General features: G+C 40.7%; 1 protein-coding gene across 1 annotated transcript in view; it reads left to right on the forward strand.

The window, feature by feature from the left end:
* Nucleotides 1–18,782, forward strand: part of UPK1B (uroplakin 1B) — a 34,561-nt gene that overhangs the window by 13,030 nt on the left and 2,749 nt on the right. The window contains exons 3-7 of the mRNA XM_039327334.1: nucleotides 429–629; nucleotides 6,924–6,998; nucleotides 7,500–7,622; nucleotides 15,307–15,486; nucleotides 17,373–17,456. Coding sequence (XP_039183268.1) covers nucleotides 429–629; nucleotides 6,924–6,998; nucleotides 7,500–7,622; nucleotides 15,307–15,486; nucleotides 17,373–17,456 — 663 coding nt within the window. The remainder of the gene's footprint in view (nucleotides 1–428; nucleotides 630–6,923; nucleotides 6,999–7,499; nucleotides 7,623–15,306; nucleotides 15,487–17,372; nucleotides 17,457–18,782) is intronic.

Genomic DNA, 18,782 nt, shown 5'->3' on the forward strand with positions numbered 1-18,782 from the left:
CCCTTATCTTCACTCTCCACTACCCTCTGTCTCTCCAATTCGGGATTATATGTCCTGCAACTACTGAGATGGCTATCTCCCCAGAGTTCTAGTACCCAAGACCTATATACCTCACTGCCCCAATGAAATTGCCCCTGAAAATCTCCCCAGACCAGCCCTGGCTAGCAGCCAGGTCAGTTCATTCCTAATACAGCAGCTGCCCTTCAAGGCTGAAGCTGCTTCTCTCCCACCCTGCCCCTTTTTTTCTCATTCCTTAATCTGGCCCATGCCAGAAGAAGAGCAGCCATGCTAGGCTATAAAATCTATACACTACACATAACAGTTGAATGTAGAAAGCATATTTATTTGTTTGTTTGTTTGTTTATTTATTTATTTATATTATTGTACTTTGATGTTCTGGAATGACTCATGTGTCTCTCTGGTTTCAGTGCTGTGGCCTCGCACTCATGGCTGAATGTATATTCTTCGTGTCTGATCAACACACTGTATATCCACTGCTGGAAGCTACAGACAATGATGATATCTATGGTGCTGCCTGGATTGGGATTTTCACTGGTTTCTGTTTCTTTTGTCTATCTGTTCTTGGTATTGTTGGTGTCATAAAGTCAAACAGGACAATGCTATTAGTGGTAAGTTTGTAGCAACAAAAGGTATTAGTGATCTTACAAACTAAGAAATACACTCGCTAGCTGTATATGTTGGTATATTCTTGTGCTTTTTGCACAAAGGGACTTCTGAAACAGTGATAATACCATGGGAGACAATAATGAATAGGTTGTCAAGGAAATACTGTGTTTGCAGAGTTTCAGAGACTGAAATTATTATGTGTGCTGGCACTTTTTGCACAAATAAAAATTAATGACAGTTTTAGTTTGTTAGAAGTAGAAACTTTTTGGTTAAAGGTGTCTTTGCATGGTTTGCTGTCAATCACTGTGACATGAATAAAAAAAGAAAAAAATTCCCATTCAGTACAATTAAAAGTTAAATAACATTTTTGATTGATTTCAGGCACATTTATGCAACCAAATAGGGCAAGAGGAAAGTGATTATGATCAGAACTGCATGCAGTAGCTACGTGATTTTCACAATAGTCTTGACCTAATGGCTGGAGGACTATCATGGTCTAGACAGATAAAAATAGTTTTAAACTCAATCCAAGAAAGATGGAGCAGTTGTCAGTTCAGAACCAAATGTAGGACTCTACCAGCTTTAATTCTCTTATTTAAAATCTGAGGTGGAATGGTTCCTCTTGGATGCCCAGATCCCTGGCCAAGAGATTGCCCAGTTTGAGGTGATGCGTCATTTGTAGTCCTACGTGGAATAGATGCCCTGAGAACAATCACTCACCCAGATTACTGTAATTCTTTCTGTATGAACTTGTACTTGAAGAGTATCCAGAAATTTCAGTTGCTCCAAAATGCAACAGCCCACATTCTTTGTTTTGATACTGCATGTTACACCCTTTCTGCAAGAGTTGTAATGGTTAACAGTATATTTCTGAGTGCAGTTCCCAGCACCAGTCACCAACTTTATTCCAATATGGTTTTAGGCTTGGGTATCTACTTTTCCCAAGTAAATTCTGAAAACCCAAACTTAATGTTGAAAAAAATACCTGCACAAGTACTTATCTACTACGAGCATGATTGGGGGACCCTTATGGTAGACATTCTCTATTGGGCTCTCTCCTATGGAATATCCTGCCTCCCATTCTTATGGTCTTACAAAAAGTTGTCAATAAGTGGCTCTTCCAGAAAACTTTTGGGGATAGATTATGGACCTATCACCACAGAATTAGCATTATAGTATATGATATGTTTGATATTAATATCTATATCTATATCAACATCTACCTCAATATAGATATATACAACACAATAATTCATACATACACATACGGAGGCCAAATGAATTGAAGATGCTTATGGATGGATGGATGGATAAATAAATCAACAAGCAACTTTCCTATATACTTTGAAAACTTTCCTATACAATTTTAAGAAACCGAGAAATTCATTTCTATCATGACATTATTCTCAAGTTAGAATATAAAAGTTGGAGGGGACCTTGGCGGCCATCTAGTCCAACCCCATGCTCAGGCAGGAAGCCCTATACCATTTCAGACAAATGGCTGTTCAGTCTCTTCTTAAAAACATCCAGTGTTGGAGCATTCACAACTTCTGGAGGCAGATTGTTCCACTGATTAATTGTTCTAACTGTCAGGAAATTTCTCCTTAGTTCTAGCTTGCTTCTCTCTTTGGTTAGTTTCCATCCGTTGCTTCTTATCCTGCCTTCAGGTGCTTTGGAGAATAGGTTGACTCCCTCTTCCTTTTGGCAACCCCTGAGATATTGGAACACTGCTATCATGTCGCTCCTCATCCTTCTCTTCATTAAACTAGAGTCTCTACATCTTTTTTACATCATGGTGACCAAAACTGGATGCAGTGTTCTAAATGTGGCCTTACCAAGGCATTGTAAAGTGGTATTAACACTTCATGTGATCTTGATTCTATCCCTCTGTTAATGCAGCCTAGCACTCTGTGTTGGCTTTTTTGGCAGCTGCAGCACTTTTTTTGGCAGCTGGCTCATATTTAAGTAATTGTCCACTAGGACTCCAAGATCCCTCTCACAATTACTACTATTGAGCAAGGTACCAACTATACTATACCTGTGCATTTGGCTTTTCTTATCTAAATGTAGAACCTTACTTTTTTCACCATTGAATTTCATTTTGTTAGATAGCACCCAATGTTTAAGTCTGTCAAGATCCTTCTGTATCTTAAGCCTATCTTCTGGAGTGTTGGCTATTCCTGCCAGCTTGGTGTCATCTGCAAATTTGATGAGTTCCCCATCTATCCTCTCATCCAAATCATTGATGAAGATGTTGAAGAGCACTGGGCCCAGAACACAGCCCTGAGGCACCTTACTACACACTTCCATCCATGTAGATGCAGTTCCATTGAGGACCACATGCTGAGTATGGCCAATCAGCCAGCTACAAATCCATCTGATGGTGATGCTGTCTAAGCCATATTTTTCTATCTTATCAAGTAGTAGGTTGTAGTCTACTTTATCAAATGCCTTACTGAAGTCCAAGTAAATTATATCCACAGCATTCCTCTAGTCCACTAATTTTGTCACCTGGTCAAAGAATGCAATAAGATTTGACTGATATGATCTGTTTTTGACAAACCCATGTTGGCTTTTAGTAATGACTTTGCCTTTAGGTGTTCACTGATTCATTGCTTGATTATCTTTTCCAGAATCTTCCCAGGTATTGAGGTCAGGCTGATAGGTCTGTAGTTTCCTGGATCCATTTTTCCCCTTTTCTGAAGATGGGAACTACATCATCTCTTTTCCAATCCTCTGGTAGTTCCCCAGTGCTCCAGGACCTTTGAAAGATATAGTTCAGTGGTTCTGAAGGACCTAATCCCACACGCTATAATAAAAATGGCAAATTATTCTGAAATGTATGAAAGTCAAATTGGAAATTACCAAGAAAAGCTTGGGCTCTTAATAGACTCTTAATAGAAAAGCTTAGACCCTTAGTAGGAAAATAACCTTTTCACAAACAGCAGGATTTAGTAATTCCTCAATAGTACCTGAGGTAAATTCCAATTATACATAGCCTGTTCTCAGTTTTGACATTCAAAGTATAAAGAAACTACAGTTTAGCAGAATTGTCTACTTATTGCTGAAAGTACAAGTTGAAAAACAGTCTGGCATCTTGAGATTAGCAATGAAGTTATTATTATGGGAGACCTTATCTTCCTTTTACCCCAAGATTTTTTAGAAATAAATATAGGTAGTTACAGAGCATTGAAATGGATTTAAATGTTAATGTAACAGTAATTTCAGAAGAAACAGATAATCTTTTCTATGTTGAAGTCTGCTGATGTTGCCTAAAGCAGCTCCAGAGCCAGGACAATTTATTGCAGATATACAAAAGTAAAAGCTTCCGGTATGTGATTTAAAAGACCAAAAGGTAATAACCTCTGTAGTAGATCATATTATGTAAACAAAGTATGTCTAAATACATATCTCATAGAAGAATCTTTTATGTGCCATCAAGTCATTGTTGACTCTTAGTAACTAATACATTTAATACTTAGGAATATGAAATCTGAAAAAACTATTTATTTTTCAATTAAAAGAAGAAATGGGAAGATAATAGTAAATACATATTTACTTATAATATATATTTCATTTAAAATATCTTACATGTTATATAAAACTTTTATTTTAAGGCCACGGGGTGATGAAATTATGACTTAAAGTTTCAACATGTTGAATTGTATTGGAATCTTTAGTGCAGAATGCCTTTTAAGCTTTAGTAAATTAGCAAGAACTAATCTTGAAAATTATTAATAGTTAATTTTACATTGCAGTAAAGTTATACTACATAAACCATAAACTTCCTAGTGTATGTTAAGCAGAGTACTACACAATGTCAGTTATAGGGCAATGCCCAACTATTTTTTAATTTTTGTGAAAATATTTTGCAAAAAAAAACAGGAAAATCATTTAGCAAACTTTGGCATAAACCCTCTTGTTGATTTTATGCCCAATTTTCTTTAGACGTAGAAAATGATGCACTATAAGACTGATTGAGTTTTTATTGGTAACAGCAAGGTTTGTTATTTCAAAACATCAGAAAACTGATGCATTTAAAATGGTCTTAAAAGGATAGAAAATAGCTTTATCTCAAATCATTAGCACTTCAATGAAGAGCTTTGAAGGATTGTATAAATTGGGATAGACACAGTATATCCAAGTTTGGACACAATTTCTTAAGTATATTAACAAAGCTGTTCCTGAGATTATCCTTCTGTACAGAAATTTCGATGAAATATTTACACAGATCCTTCTCATTTCCTTTTAAGATTACAGAACATCAAGTTTATTTCCCTTTTTTATTCTTTTTCCCTTTTTCCTTTTCTCCTTCTTTTAAGGTAGGACTTTTTAAAGTTGTTTTTGTCTCAAACTTTAGATTTGTTAGTTCAACAAAATGCGAGTTCATGTTACATTTTGAATGTTAAGCTAATCCTGTTTTGCTGTTCATATGGAGGTTACGTCAAGAACTAATGGTAAAAACAATCTCTGGCATTGGAATATCCAGAATTTGGAGAAAATCAGTATTAGCACTCAATGCATGAGAGCTTTTAGGCTTTACAAAATGCAGTGAATAGATTAGACAGAGTAACAGGCAAGGCAGGCTTCAATAAAGACATCAATCATAACATGTTGACATGGATTTTGCAGATCATACTGTCCTACAAATGCAAAAGATGGTTCTCACTGTGTATTTGCCAGATAATCTTTGGAATGGTTTATTACTTGTATAATAGGCAGTATTATTTGGTGGCTAACATAATCACAGAATGCTACATTTTGCAAGTGGATATTATTTTTAATAGACAGGTTAATGAATGCGTTTATATGTTTTGGAGCTCCCGAATAACTTACTATAGGAAAAACGTTTCATTTTTCAGGTATGGTTGAAGTAGTTGTAGATCAAGTATGATGTTGAGCATAGTATTTCCAGCCCATACTATTAACAAAGAAAAATATGCTGTGCAAAGAGCTCAGTAAACAACTTGTTACTCATTTGTGACTGTATTGTCAAAAATCTGGTTCACGCTGAGAATTGAATTTATAAAGCAGTCAGAACATAGTAAGGACTAAGACTGACAGAAGGGAGATACAATAACATGTGGTTATGTTGTTATTCCAACTACTGCTTTACTTTGGACACCACTCTGTTAATTAGATTGATTGCTGTTTTATTAAGGTATGCTAGGGTTAAGCACCCAATTGGATTGATCTTCCCTGATGTTGAATTTGCATGAATACAGGTAGACCAGACATGAATTGGGGCCAGAAATTATAATTTCTTGTTAAGCAAGGCAGTTGTTAACAGAGTCATACCCACTTTTAGGGCATTCTTTGCCATGGTTGTTAAGTAGTTGTTAAGTGAATCCTGTGGTTGTTAAGCAAATCCAGTTTACCCTCAGCTTCCCCATTGCATTTTGGAAAGTGGCTGAGAAAGTTGCAAATGGTAATCACATCACTCTAGGATAAGGCAAACAACATAATCATATGCCAGTTGTCAAACACCAGAATTTTAATCATGTGATCAGGGAGATGCTGCAAAAGTCATAAGTGTGAGGGCCAGTTGTAACTAACTTTTTCAGTGCTATTGTAACTTTGAATGGTCACTAAATGATGGGTTGTAAGTTGAAGAGAACCTGTATATTCTCAGTATAGCAAATTAATGCTAACTAGGAGCTGTGGCTGGTAGCTTCCTAGATTGTTAAGCAAAGTAATTAAATGGACCCACATAATTCTGTTTGCTGCCAATAAACTTTTGCAGACAAAAGGAACAAAAAGTTTTTAAAGATCTATCAATTCAATACCATCTAACACATACATTAAAGTAGGTTGGCGAGTCCTGGTCTTGGTTCCACTAGCTGGTGTACAACATGGTAACAGGAGTAGAACATTCTCAATAATAGTGCCCCATTTATAGAACTTGCTCCCAGGAAAAATGTAGCTGGTTCCTAAACTATGTTGTTGTTTTTTTAAAAAAAAGGAATTGCAGGATGCTATTCCAAATTATTATATTCTTGTTGTTTTATTCCTGCTTTGATTCCATCATTTTTTTAAATTGCAATGTTTTTGTATGGTGGCTTTTTCAATAGAAGTCTATGAACAATATGTGAACAAATAGTTTAGCTGAAAGTAGCCTGAGAAGTCATTCCTGCTTCTTTCCCAAGCTTTTATTTCTAGGAAACTAGATGAAGGATGAAAGAAAAAGAAACAGAAAAAATAAGACAGATTTCAGGGGAGGAGTGTTATAGAGCTCAATCTGAGATTGAAGTATATTGAATGTTCTTTATGCCATGTGTTTTGTTGTTTGTGTTCAGTACATCATCCTGATGATGATTGTCTTTGCCTTTGAAGTGGCCTCAAGCATCACAGCAACAGTGCATCGGGATTTCGTGAGTATTCTACCAGTGATGTGTCTATTCTCTCAGAGGCTCTCAAGAGGTTAAAAGAGGAGGGATTCATTTCTGCAAACATGTTGAAGGTCTGGCAGCACATTTATATGGTTTGAACAAGTTTTTAATTCATTATTTTAATCTAGGGGAAAGGAAATCTTTCTCCCACTTCTGTGGACTGGGGGAGTTTATTTATTTGTTGACTAGAATCACATTAGCACATTTGCTAATGATATGGTAATTCTTTTTTTTAAAAAAAAATAAAACCTAATCACATATGGATTCCTTAGATTAGTCAGTGAAGTACTCTACCAAAAACTGGAATTTGTGGGTTGAGCTTGAGTTAATGTTATTTAAATTTAGTTAGCATGTACTACTGGAAGAAAACATTTAATTTTAACTAGTTTTAAAAATTTAAGATGTATGTGCTAGATGTTATCAAGGATGCAACTTCTCCAAATAGGAAAAAAGCTCATATTCCTCTCTTTCATTACCATTTAGCTTACAACTGAACTTTTCTTGAAGCAAATGTTGGAAAAATACCAGAATCCAAACCCACTCAACAATGATGACAAGTGGAAGAGTGAAGGTATTACCCGGACATGGAATCGTCTCATGTTGCAGGTAAGACTATTGTACTACTTTGGGACTAATACTTGATTCTCATTTAAGAATAATTTTTAATATATTCCAGAAATATATAGAACTCTCATATAAATGAATGTGTTTCTCTGGGTGACAAGTATATTATATCTCTGTTCTAATAATGAAATGCAAAAATCTTTGGCTTCCTTAATATTTTTTGTTGATATTTTTGTCAAATGCTAAGAGAATTTTAAAAATAAATCTTTACTTTTGCTATTGTTTGTAACCCTTCTTTATCATACCTTTGAGGCTGAGCGCTATCAATTTTTTCAGTGGGAAGTGTTATGTCCCGAGCCTTTGCAAACGGCTCGGGCGTTTGCAGGCAGTCCCGGGCAGGTGCAAAGCTGCCCGGGACCAGACAGGCTGTCGCCAGCGCCGTGCGCATGCGCGGGTGCTGGCGCGGGAAAAGTAACCCATTTACCCGGGAGTTGCCTATATAAGAGGCTGCGAGGCGTTTGGGCGAGGCTGAAGCCATCTTCCTGTAAGCTGAACGCTGAATAAAAGAAACTGAGAACTCCAGCTGCTTCTCGTGTCTGTTTTCCCGCCACGGACTCAACACTGGCGACGAGGATGGGATGCCTTGCACTACCTGGAAAGGAAGAAGTGTAAGCTTACCCAAGGAGTCCTGAGCGGCGGAAGAGGAACGGCGTCGACTCGGCAGCTGCCCGCCAATCCGGTGCGCATTCGGGGGTAGGCTGGCTGATAGACCCGTCTCCTGAAGATCCGAAGATGGCGAAAATCGGAAGGCTTTCGGAATTCGACGTCTCACATCCAGAGCGGTGGGAGTCCTACGTATCCAGAATGGAGAACTACTTCAAGGCAAACCAAGTGAGGGAAGATAGCTTGAAGGCCGCCACCCTGCTTTGCGTTTGCGGCCAAGACGCCTTCGAAATCGCAGAAAATCTTGTAGCACCTGTTCCAGTAGAGTCTGTAAGCTACGCAGACCTGAAGAAGCTGCTGAAAGAGCACTTCCACCCCAAGGTGTCCGTTATCTCATGGCGCCACACCTTCGAGCAGAGGGATCAACGGTCCGGTGAAACAGCCAAGGAATACATCGCCGCGCTACGGAAGGCCGCCAAGCCCTGCGAGTTCAAGGACCTCGAGGAACGACTGAGGGACCGATTCGTGTGCGGGCTAAGGCATCGAGAGCTACAACAGAGACTTTTTGCCAAGGAAGAATTATCCTTCCAAGACGCCTTAAGGGAAGTCACCGCAGAAGAAGCAGCAGGCGGCGCCATCAAAAACATGCGGCCGATCAGAAACAGTGCAGAGGGTGCGTCCGTGCACCAGGAAGACGTCCGACGAAACTCCGAGGAGGATCCGGACGAGGAAGTCGACCGTCTACACCCCGCGAAGGAAGAGAACCAGAAGGGAAGCTCTTCGGCTCTGCTCAAGTGCATCGGCTGTGGAGGTCGCCACAGGAGAACCGACTGCAAGTTCCGCTCCGCTACCTGCCAGGCATGTGGCAAACAAGGGCATATTGCAGCTGTGTGTCTGAGCCGACGAAAGGCACAACCCCAAGAAGAACGCCTGAAAGGTACCAGATTCCCCAGCCAGAATAGGGTAGGGTTTTGCGCTTCGCGAAGAAGCATCTGTAGAACAGGCACACACAAGCCCATGAAGAAAAAGCTGTCACTCAACGTGAAGCTACAAGGGGTTCCATTATCTATGGAACTAGACACAGGGTCTGCCCTGTCCATCATTTCATTGCATACATTTAGGAAGATTTGTTCCAGTAGTGGGTCTAAGGCCAAGTTAAGGCCTTCTGATATTGTATTAACAGATTTTCAGAACGCAAGAGTGTGTGTTAAGGGGGAGGCCACCCTTAACGTGCAATACAAGAGTTTTGAAGGTCCACTAGACTTATTAGTAGTAGGGGGTGAACGAACGAGTCTCATAGGACTCGATTGGTTTGAGGCCCTGGGGATACACGTCACAGGACTCAACAGCTTACAAACACTCGACCTACAGGAAGTCTGCAAAGAATTTGCAGATGTTTTCAGCCCCCAGCTGGGCACATTCAAAGGACCACCTGTGTCCTTAAAGCTAGACCCCACTGTCACTCCCATTAGGATTAAAGCAAGAAGGGTCCCTTTTGCTTTAAAAAGTAAGATTGACACTGAATTAGACAAACTAATCCAACAGGGAATCCTAGAACCTGTTGATTCCAGCCCGTGGGAGACCCCCATTGTCACGCCTCTAAAGGCAAATGGGGACATTCGCATTTGTGCTGATTACAAATGCACACTCAATAAGGCATTGCAGCAACATGCCTATCCTGTTCCTGTGGTCAGTCACATCCTGGCCTCTCTCAAGGGGGGGCGTGTTTTTGCAAAGCTTGACCTAGCTCAAGCATATCAACAGCTGCCTGTTGATGATGATGCTGCCATAGCTCAGACCATTGTGACCCACAGGGGAGCCTTTAAAGTAAAAAGGCTACAGTTTGGAGTAAATGTCGCTCCTGGGATTTTCCAAAGCGTAATGGAAAACACACTACGAGGTATACCAGGGGTCTGCCCCTACTTTGACGATGTCTTGATTGCAGGAGACTCCACACACATTCTAGCTGAAAGACTTAGGGCTGTCCTGTTAAGATTCAGGAAATCAGGCCTCAAGCTCAGAAAAGACAAATGCAAGATTGGGGTGCCTTCTACTGAATTTCTGGGATTCAAAATTGATGCTGCTGGGATTCATCCTGCTGAATCCAAACTAACTGCTATTTTAGAAGCACCCAGGCCAAAGTCTAAGGCCGAACTTCAGGCCTTCCTAGGCCTCCTGAATTTCTACAATTCTTTTCTTCCACATAAAGCTAGTGTAGCTGAGCCTCTTCACAGGCTACTAGACAAACAAGCTGTGTGGCTGTGGTCACAAGCACATGAGGCTTGCTTTAAAGAAGTCAAGGCCTTGCTCACTTCTAACAGTGTTCTTGCACATTTCAACGAGTCTCTTCCTGTGTGCATCGCTTGTGATGCATCCCCCTACGGGGTTGGAGCTGTCCTGAGTCACCTCAGGTCTGATGGAACTCAGGTTCCTATTGCATACTACTCCAGAACACTGTCTTCTGCCGAGCGCAACTACGCTCAGATAGACAGGGAGGCTCTGGCTGTTGTTGCTGGAATTAAAAAATTCCACGATTTTCTATATGGCAGGCATTTCACGGTCTTCACTGACCATAAGCCTCTGCTGGGACTGTTTACCACACGTAAGTAGACTCCCCACATCATTTCCCCTAAAATGCTTAGGTGGTCTATTTTCTTGTCTGCATATGATTTTTCATTACTCCACAAGCCTGGGAAAGAAATGGGCCATGCTGATGGCCTCAGTAGGTTGCCTCTGCCAGTAGTAGAAGCTGACCCCGCGCCAGCTGTCAACATTCTATCAATCCAAGCCTTGCCCGAGCTCCCTCTTAGTGCCAGGGATGTTACCGCTGAAACGGGTACAGATCACACACTTTCACGTGTCCGCTCCTGGGTCCTGTCCGGGTGGCCTGAGCACTGCCCTAGTCCTGAGTTTCAGAGTTTCTGGTCCAAAAGAAACGAACTGTCCCTTTCTCAGGGTTGTCTGCTTTGGGGAAACAGAGTTGTCATTCCCACCTCAATGAGGACTAGGGTCTTAGAATCCCTCCACGAGGGTCATCCTGGCATTGTCCGTATGAAGGCTCTTGCACGAAGCCACTTGTGGTGGCCTGCTTTAGATAAAGATATTGAGGCTAAGGTGCACGCATGCCACCTCTGCCAACGATCTCGCCCAGAGATGCCCCAAGCTCCTGTGCATAGATGGGAGGAAACACAGTCCCCATGGTCTAGGGTGCACATTGACTACGCTGGGCCCTTTCAGGGCCAGTTCTTCTTGGTCCTTGTTGACAGCCATTCAAAATGGCTTGAGGTTGTGCCTGTCTCATCCACCACCACTGCAAAGACTATTCAGGTACTGAGGGGGATTTTTGCTGCACACGGGCTGCCAGATGTCATTGTGTCCGACAACGGCCCTCAATTCACCTCCTCCGAATTCCAAGCTTTCTTACAGGCAAACCTGATTCGTCATGCCACGTCTGCGCCTTTTCACCCGTCCACCAACGGTATGGCGGAACGCATGGTGCGCATCGCAAAGGACGCCTTGAAGAGACTCACCTACGGGGACTGGCATCACAGGTTGGCTGACTTTCTCCTTTCTTATCGCACCACACCGTCCACTTCTACAGGGAGAAGTCCAGCTGAACTTCGTTGGGGGCGCCAACTTACTACTAGACTTGACCGGTTGCATCCGGACAGACTGCCTTCTTCTACCTCACATCCTAGGGTACCTAGACGACTACTTGTGGGTGCCCCGGTTTGGGCTCGCAATTACGGGCCTAGTCATACATGGGTCCCCGCTTCTGTGTCCAGGATCACAGGTCCTCTCTCCTACGAGGTTGCCTTGGACAACGGTCGTGTCCTACGTCGGCACATCGACCAATTTCGCTCTAGGCGAGACTTTTCTGCTGAGACTCCTGGGTCTTTTCCAGGGGGGGAGGGGGACCCTTTGGAGCAAAGGGAAGGGCACGAGCTGCTGCCCATCTCCACTGAGGGAGCCACAAACGGCCCGTCCCCAGATTCCGCAATTGCTCCGAAAAGGAAGTCATGGAGCTTACCCACACAACAGGCACTCACGCCTACTCCAGCCAGGGAGTCACCCCGGGGGCATACTCACGTTCCACACACGTCACACAGCACTCCAGTCACGGAGGATACCCGGGGGCATCCCAACAAATCATTCCCCGCAAGAGAGCTGGCACACAATCCCCAAAGTTGGCCTGACCTTACCCCAAATCCTACAGGGGGTCAAACATACACAGAGCTAGTCGAGGAACCAAGTCCCGACTACAACAACCCTAGCACAAATCAGGGAACACCTGAGTTTTGGGAAAGTACAGAAACCCACACGAGCCCGAACACAGAATGGGGTTCAGGGAATGGACAGCCTCCTGACAGGTCTTGGACTGACCTAGGAGGTTCTACAGAGACGCCCAGCAGCGGCTATCACTTCAAGGGGCCTGAGGGTCTACAGCTAGGTAGGTCAACCAGGTCACAAAGCAACAGAAGCCCTGGCCTGACGAGCCCGGTGGGCAAGCAAGCAGGCCAGGCATCGGGGCACAGTCCTTGGAAGACACCAGGGCACAATAGAGAGAACAGGCTCACGCCTCCCTCCAGTCAGGGGACTTATGCCAGTAACCCACAGCTAAGAAGGTCACAGAGAGCAAAGAAATCTCCTAAGTACCTAGAAGACTACATAACATTGCTGGCAAGGCAAAGGCCAGTAAACAGTGGGAGCACTGGGGAGCAAAATGTCATATAAAATAAATGTTGTATGTTGGTAGTAGTTTTAGCCCGGGGGAAAGGGGTGTTATGTCCCGAGCCTTTGCAAACGGCTCGGGCGTTTGCAGGCAGTCCCGGGCAGGTGCAAAGCTGCCCGGGACCAGACAGGCTGTCGCCAGCGCCGTGCGCATGCGCGGGTGCTGGCGCGGGAAAAGTAACCCATTTACCCGGGAGTTGCCTATATAAGAGGCTGCGAGGCGTTTGGGCGAGGCTGAAGCCATCTTCCTGTAAGCTGAACGCTAAATAAAAGAAACTGAGAACTCCAGCTGCTTCTCGTGTCTGTTTTCCCGCCAAGGACGCAACAGGAAGTGTCTTAAACATCCATACAAAGCCATTTAATTTAACCTCTCTTTGGTTATTCTTCATTCACACATTAAAGCTTAATGTTTTCAATGACATCAAGATCCTTTCTAGATATAAACAAAAAAAATGTAGTAGTGAATACAGAGGTGCACAACTGAGGTCTCAGGACCACATAACTCCAAACGTAGTAAAAATATATATATTAGAGAATAACATGCCTACTATTTTGCTGTTGTTAGTTGCGAAGTCGTGTCGACCCATTGCAACCCCATGGACAACGTTCCTCCAGGCCTTCCTGTCCTCTACCATCTTCTGGAGTCCATTTAAGCTCATGCCTACTGCTTCAGTGACTCTATCCAGCCACCTCATTCTCTGTCGTCCCCTTCTTCTATTGTCCTCAATCTTTCCCAGCATTATACTCTACTCCAGTGAGTCCTTCCTTCTCATTAGGTGGCCAAAGTACTTGAGTTTCAACTTCAGGATCTGGCCTTCTAAAGAGCAGTCAGGGTTAATCTCCTCTAGGATTGTATTTCATTTCAATTAATTCAGTTTTAATTAATTTAATTTTAATTAAGTATACATCTGACTTCTATTAAATACAAGTTAGTATTGGTGCTACTTTCTAGTTTGGGAGTAAGGCTCCCAGAAAATCACTTTAAGGGCTAAATGTGAAGTTCAGAAAAAAATGTACCTCTTTCAGTAGCGGGGAAAAGATTGTTACACTGTTAGCATGAAAGCCTGAGGTACTCTGGGAAGCAGATGGGGGAGAAGTTCAGTTTGTGTGAACAGACTCGTCACAAACCAGATGGGCAGATCATGGGAAGAACACATTTCAAAGAGATCCTGGATTAACTGGCTCACTACCTAAAAAGTTGATCTTACAGTTTTCAACTTTGTGTTTTATAGCATTTAAGATATCATTCTGAAATCTGTGTGTTTTTTGCTTCTTGAGCTTGACAATAGTGTGGAATTTAAAAGAAAGAGATTGCAGCTATAATCCTATCATGCATTACTCCAATTGAGTGGAAAGGTCATTTAAAAATGAACACACATAGGATTAGAAATGGCTTGTAGTACATCACTACTTACAATTTCTGAACAGCTTGAATCTTCATTTATTGTTTTGCTCAGAGCTTTGGAGATATAAACGCCATCTTCAGGCATTCAAATACTGTAAACCTGGCCAACAGATAAAAACCTGCTTTCTAACTCTATTCTCAAACTTCTGGGTTCACAGAGAAATCATGAAGGGGAATTATAACTATACAGTATTTGGTAGAATATGGTTACAGTGCATATAGAATAAAGAGTCCTGATCTCAGGGATTACTGTCAAAAAGAATTACAGTACTTCAAGGACTATGTTACAGTATATATTTATTTCTATACCACCTTTATTATTTTTAGAAATAACTCAAGGCGGTAAACATATCTAACACATCTTCTTTCTCCTATTTGAGCTTCTAATTTACTTGTTCTATGCAACCGCACAAACTACAGGTTGTCGATATATGAGAACTGTTCTGAATAATTTTCCTAATCTATCAATTTATTGTCTTGAACTTAAGCAACATTTTTATATGAATTTCACTAAAGTTATGAGATGAGGCAGAGCTAGCTCAAAACTTGAGGAGTTTTTGAAAAATATAAACTACTTTTTCCCCGTTGATATGATTCCAAACTTCATTGTAATATCCAGTAAATTATCTATCTGAGGAAATCAGAGTTCCTTGATGTACTTTTTGTACTCCATCCAGTTCTGTTACATTCCAACAATTTTCAGTGTTTTTACAGTGTGAAACATTGTAAAATTGATGCTGCTTCACTGGATATAAATCTTTTTCACATTTTTAGTAAAAAAGTAAATTGGCCACAGTTTCTTTCTTTCTTTCTTTCTTTCTTTCTTTCTTTCTTTCTTTCTTTCTTTCTTTCTTTCTTTTAAAAATGACAAGTGTAGTGGCCTATTTATTGCACCCCAACAAACACATTTTTCTTTCTTAAATCCAGAATGAATGCTGTGGGGTAAATGGTCCAATCGACTGGCAAACATATACCTCCATTTTTCGGACGGTGAACAATGATGCAGATTTTCCCTGGCCACGACAGTGCTGTGTTATGGATCTCCTAGGAAAAGCAGTTAACTTGGATGGCTGCAAATTAGGGATACCTGGCTATTACCATCAGACAGTAAGAATTTCTTCTTATTTTTTTCTGCAGCAATCAAAATTCTCATTGATATTAGTCTTCTCTAAAATGTTAAGGGGGTGCTCAATTCTACCAATATTTTCTCCTATTATAGTAGGCTGGAATGTTCCTCTTCTCCTAGTGTTCCCTCTTTTACACCCCTTCTCCCAGTAAGTGCTATGTCAGAGAGAACTAGCCCTACCATAAGTTAAAATGAAGCAGCTGTGTTAAGCAGCAAATCAGGGCAGCTGCCAACCAAAATAAGTCAACCTTTAACATTCTGCCTTCCCAACCCTTCAGCAAGAGCAGTTGCTTCATGGGGAATTAGGCATTCAAAACTCCAGAATGGCCTACTACTGCTAGCTACCCTATGTCATTACTTTAAGGCAATTCTTAGGAGAAACTAGAGATGGCTGTTGCAGCCATCTTAAAATGTGTTAGTCTGAGGATACCAGTCAACTGTTAATAGGTGGAAAAATAGTGGCACTACTACTTCTGGACAAGGAGTGTGGAAAAGGAAGTGGAAATAGAGCAGAGGGTAGATTTTCCAGGACTGCTACTGCTTATCAAACTTAAGGACTTAATCTTGATTACAGTTATACAAATTCAATATTATTAATGGATATCATGCCATTTCTTCACCACTTTACTAGATCTACTGGCCTACTGTTATTTGATTAAAATAGGAGAGGAATGGACTGCTGTGATCATCTTAAAAACCAGCACACTGTATCAACTCTAAAACAAACCTGGCTGCAGCCATTTTTTTTTCATTCTAGGTTGCCACAAGAAGGGGGAGGGGAAAAATGGTATTTCTGGTAGTCTAAAAATGAGCGACTCTTGTGGGAACCAGGGTCATTCCCATGCCAGAGGAGAGGAGAAAGATCATTAAGTCAGAAAGCCTGCCAAGGCATTCTGTTGGGCAGTATGATTAGAGGGGTGGGAACTGTTATATTGTATTGATTCTTGGAGGGAAAGTTTAGATCTGGTTTCACTTTTGAATGTGCTGATATTATGTATCCAATAAACATGTTCTTTGAAGAATTTTCCTGCCTCGGAATTCTGATTTGTTTGATCATATTGATTGGAACCTTGACACACTGATTATAGCATAATTAAATAGACTTGAGTCCATTACTATGCACCTGATAGCCTTCACTTTCTCAATTCTTTAAAATGGGATTCCTCCATTTCAAATCTGGATAATCACATCACTGATCTCAGTGACTTTTGAAGACAGCAATACAGCTGTTTGAGAAGGAATTTATTTTGAAGAGATGGATGCTAAATTTTAGATAATTGCTTTGGTTATTGCTCAGTCCCTTGTTGGACTGATGAAGTTAAAGATATTTTATTTTCAGAGAAATCTCCTCAACTTCCAACCAGGAATGAATTGTGTTGTATTTTCTCTCTTTTTGCTTGATGACTTATTTTTTTACTTATTTGCAAATATTAGCATACATACTGTTCTTATGATTCCTAGTTGTTGGCTTTTTTGGGCTCATTTATGTTTAGTTTTCAAATTTGACATAAAAATATCTGTGTAAGAATTAATAAACATTTTTGTATAAATTTCAATCTAAAATGTACATTTTTGTATGGACTTTTGTTAATGGGAACATAGTTTGCAAGCAAGTTCCAGGAATACTTTTTTTACCTTCCACATACACTTTTGTGCACATATTTATGGGTTGCAAGCCATATTGCACAATTCGAGAAACTGCCAGTATTGACATGTAAGTTCATTCTAGTTCCATATGAATCAGGCAGGTAGAAATTTATATTAAATCTTGCCTGTATTAATTTACATCAGTCCTTCTTTTGAATGAAGGCTTAGCAACTAGTTCTATTTGCCTGTAGCTGATCCTCTTCCTCTTATTTTACTCTAGGGCTGCTTTGAAACTATTACTGGCCCCATGAACAGACATGCCTGGGGCGTTGCCTGGTTTGGATTTGCCATTCTGTGCTGGACTGTAAGTATCAACAGAACTTTATTTGTTGGGCTTCAGGATTTAGTGTCTTTAATGTGCATTTTAGTGTTAATTTTAAGCTGTGCTCTTAACCTTTTACTTTTTTGTTCTTTTGCTTTTTCATTTTGTTATCTGTTCTGTATGGTCCTATTAGTGAATGTCTTTTCCTTATCATTTTTTGTTCCATTAAATTATGTTTGTAAATGACTTCTATCAAAGGCCCACCTGCTTATACTGCTTAAGTTTTAGTATATTGCTTAAGTTTTAGCAAGCCATCTCAAAAGATTACAGTTTAATTCAGAGAAAGATAGTCTCCAGTGTTTTGGGACTGAACTCACAGTTTTAATGTTATGAGCCAGGTAAGGTCAGATAAGCCTTTCATAACAAGGAAAACTTGTTTGTAATATACTGCATGACTTGTTTGTGCTGTTCTTCTTGGACACTTTCAATGACTATCTGAATTTACAGAGTCCCTTAACCAGAATAACAAGCCTCAGTTTAAATAAAAAATGACCTCTAGGAAGGCAATAAAAAGAATGTGAATAAATGCAGGAAGACTGGTTATCAGCAAATGAGAGGCATGTGGACAAACATGATAGAACCTTGTCACCTGAATGACAGGCATAGTAGAATATTTAGGATGTTTAAATAATGTTGGAGTTGGACTAGGGATAGCCAGGCTGAACAGGAATATGAATTCTAAAGTTCATCAGTAGGTTGAGGCAAGCTGGACAGTCTCTCTCACTCTCATCTGAACAAATAGAGTGGTACCTCAGTACTCATTGTTAATTGGTTCCAAGAGGTACAATGAGTCCAAAAACAATGAGCATCAAACAAATTTATACAAAGTATGACAGCCAGACACCAACAGTTCTAGCTTGTGCATTGAATACCAAAACAACAACAACAATGAGTACTGGGACAAAAGTTTTGTGTCAAAATCCATTGAGTACCAAGTTCAATGAATTTCAAAGAGATTGACTACCAAGGTACCACCGCACTACAGCAGAATAATTGAGGAAGGGAAGGGAAGGGAAGCTTTTCTTATTTTCCCTTATTCTAGAAGAAATTGGACACCGGTGTTACTTAAAAGTAAATCCAGAGTCCTCTTTCCCAGTCTTTCCCTTTTAAAAATGCTTGAATATGTGGGAATAGTTATGATGGCCCATCTTGGGCTACCATAAATAATCAGTTCAGATTTTTAATGAAGTGTGTTCTCCGTCTAGCATAGGACCTTTAAAAGAGTCTGAGAGGTCCCTTGCTCTTTTTTTCTTACTTTTCTTTTACATGACATCAATGTAATGTTTTTCTCATTGTTTTCTCCTCATT

The sequence above is a fragment of the Crotalus tigris genome, unplaced genomic scaffold, assembly GCF_016545835.1.
Source record: "Crotalus tigris isolate CLP2741 ecotype Arizona unplaced genomic scaffold, ASM1654583v1 scf7180000024359.8030256, whole genome shotgun sequence".
Classification (NCBI taxonomy): domain Eukaryota; kingdom Metazoa; phylum Chordata; class Lepidosauria; order Squamata; family Viperidae; genus Crotalus; species Crotalus tigris.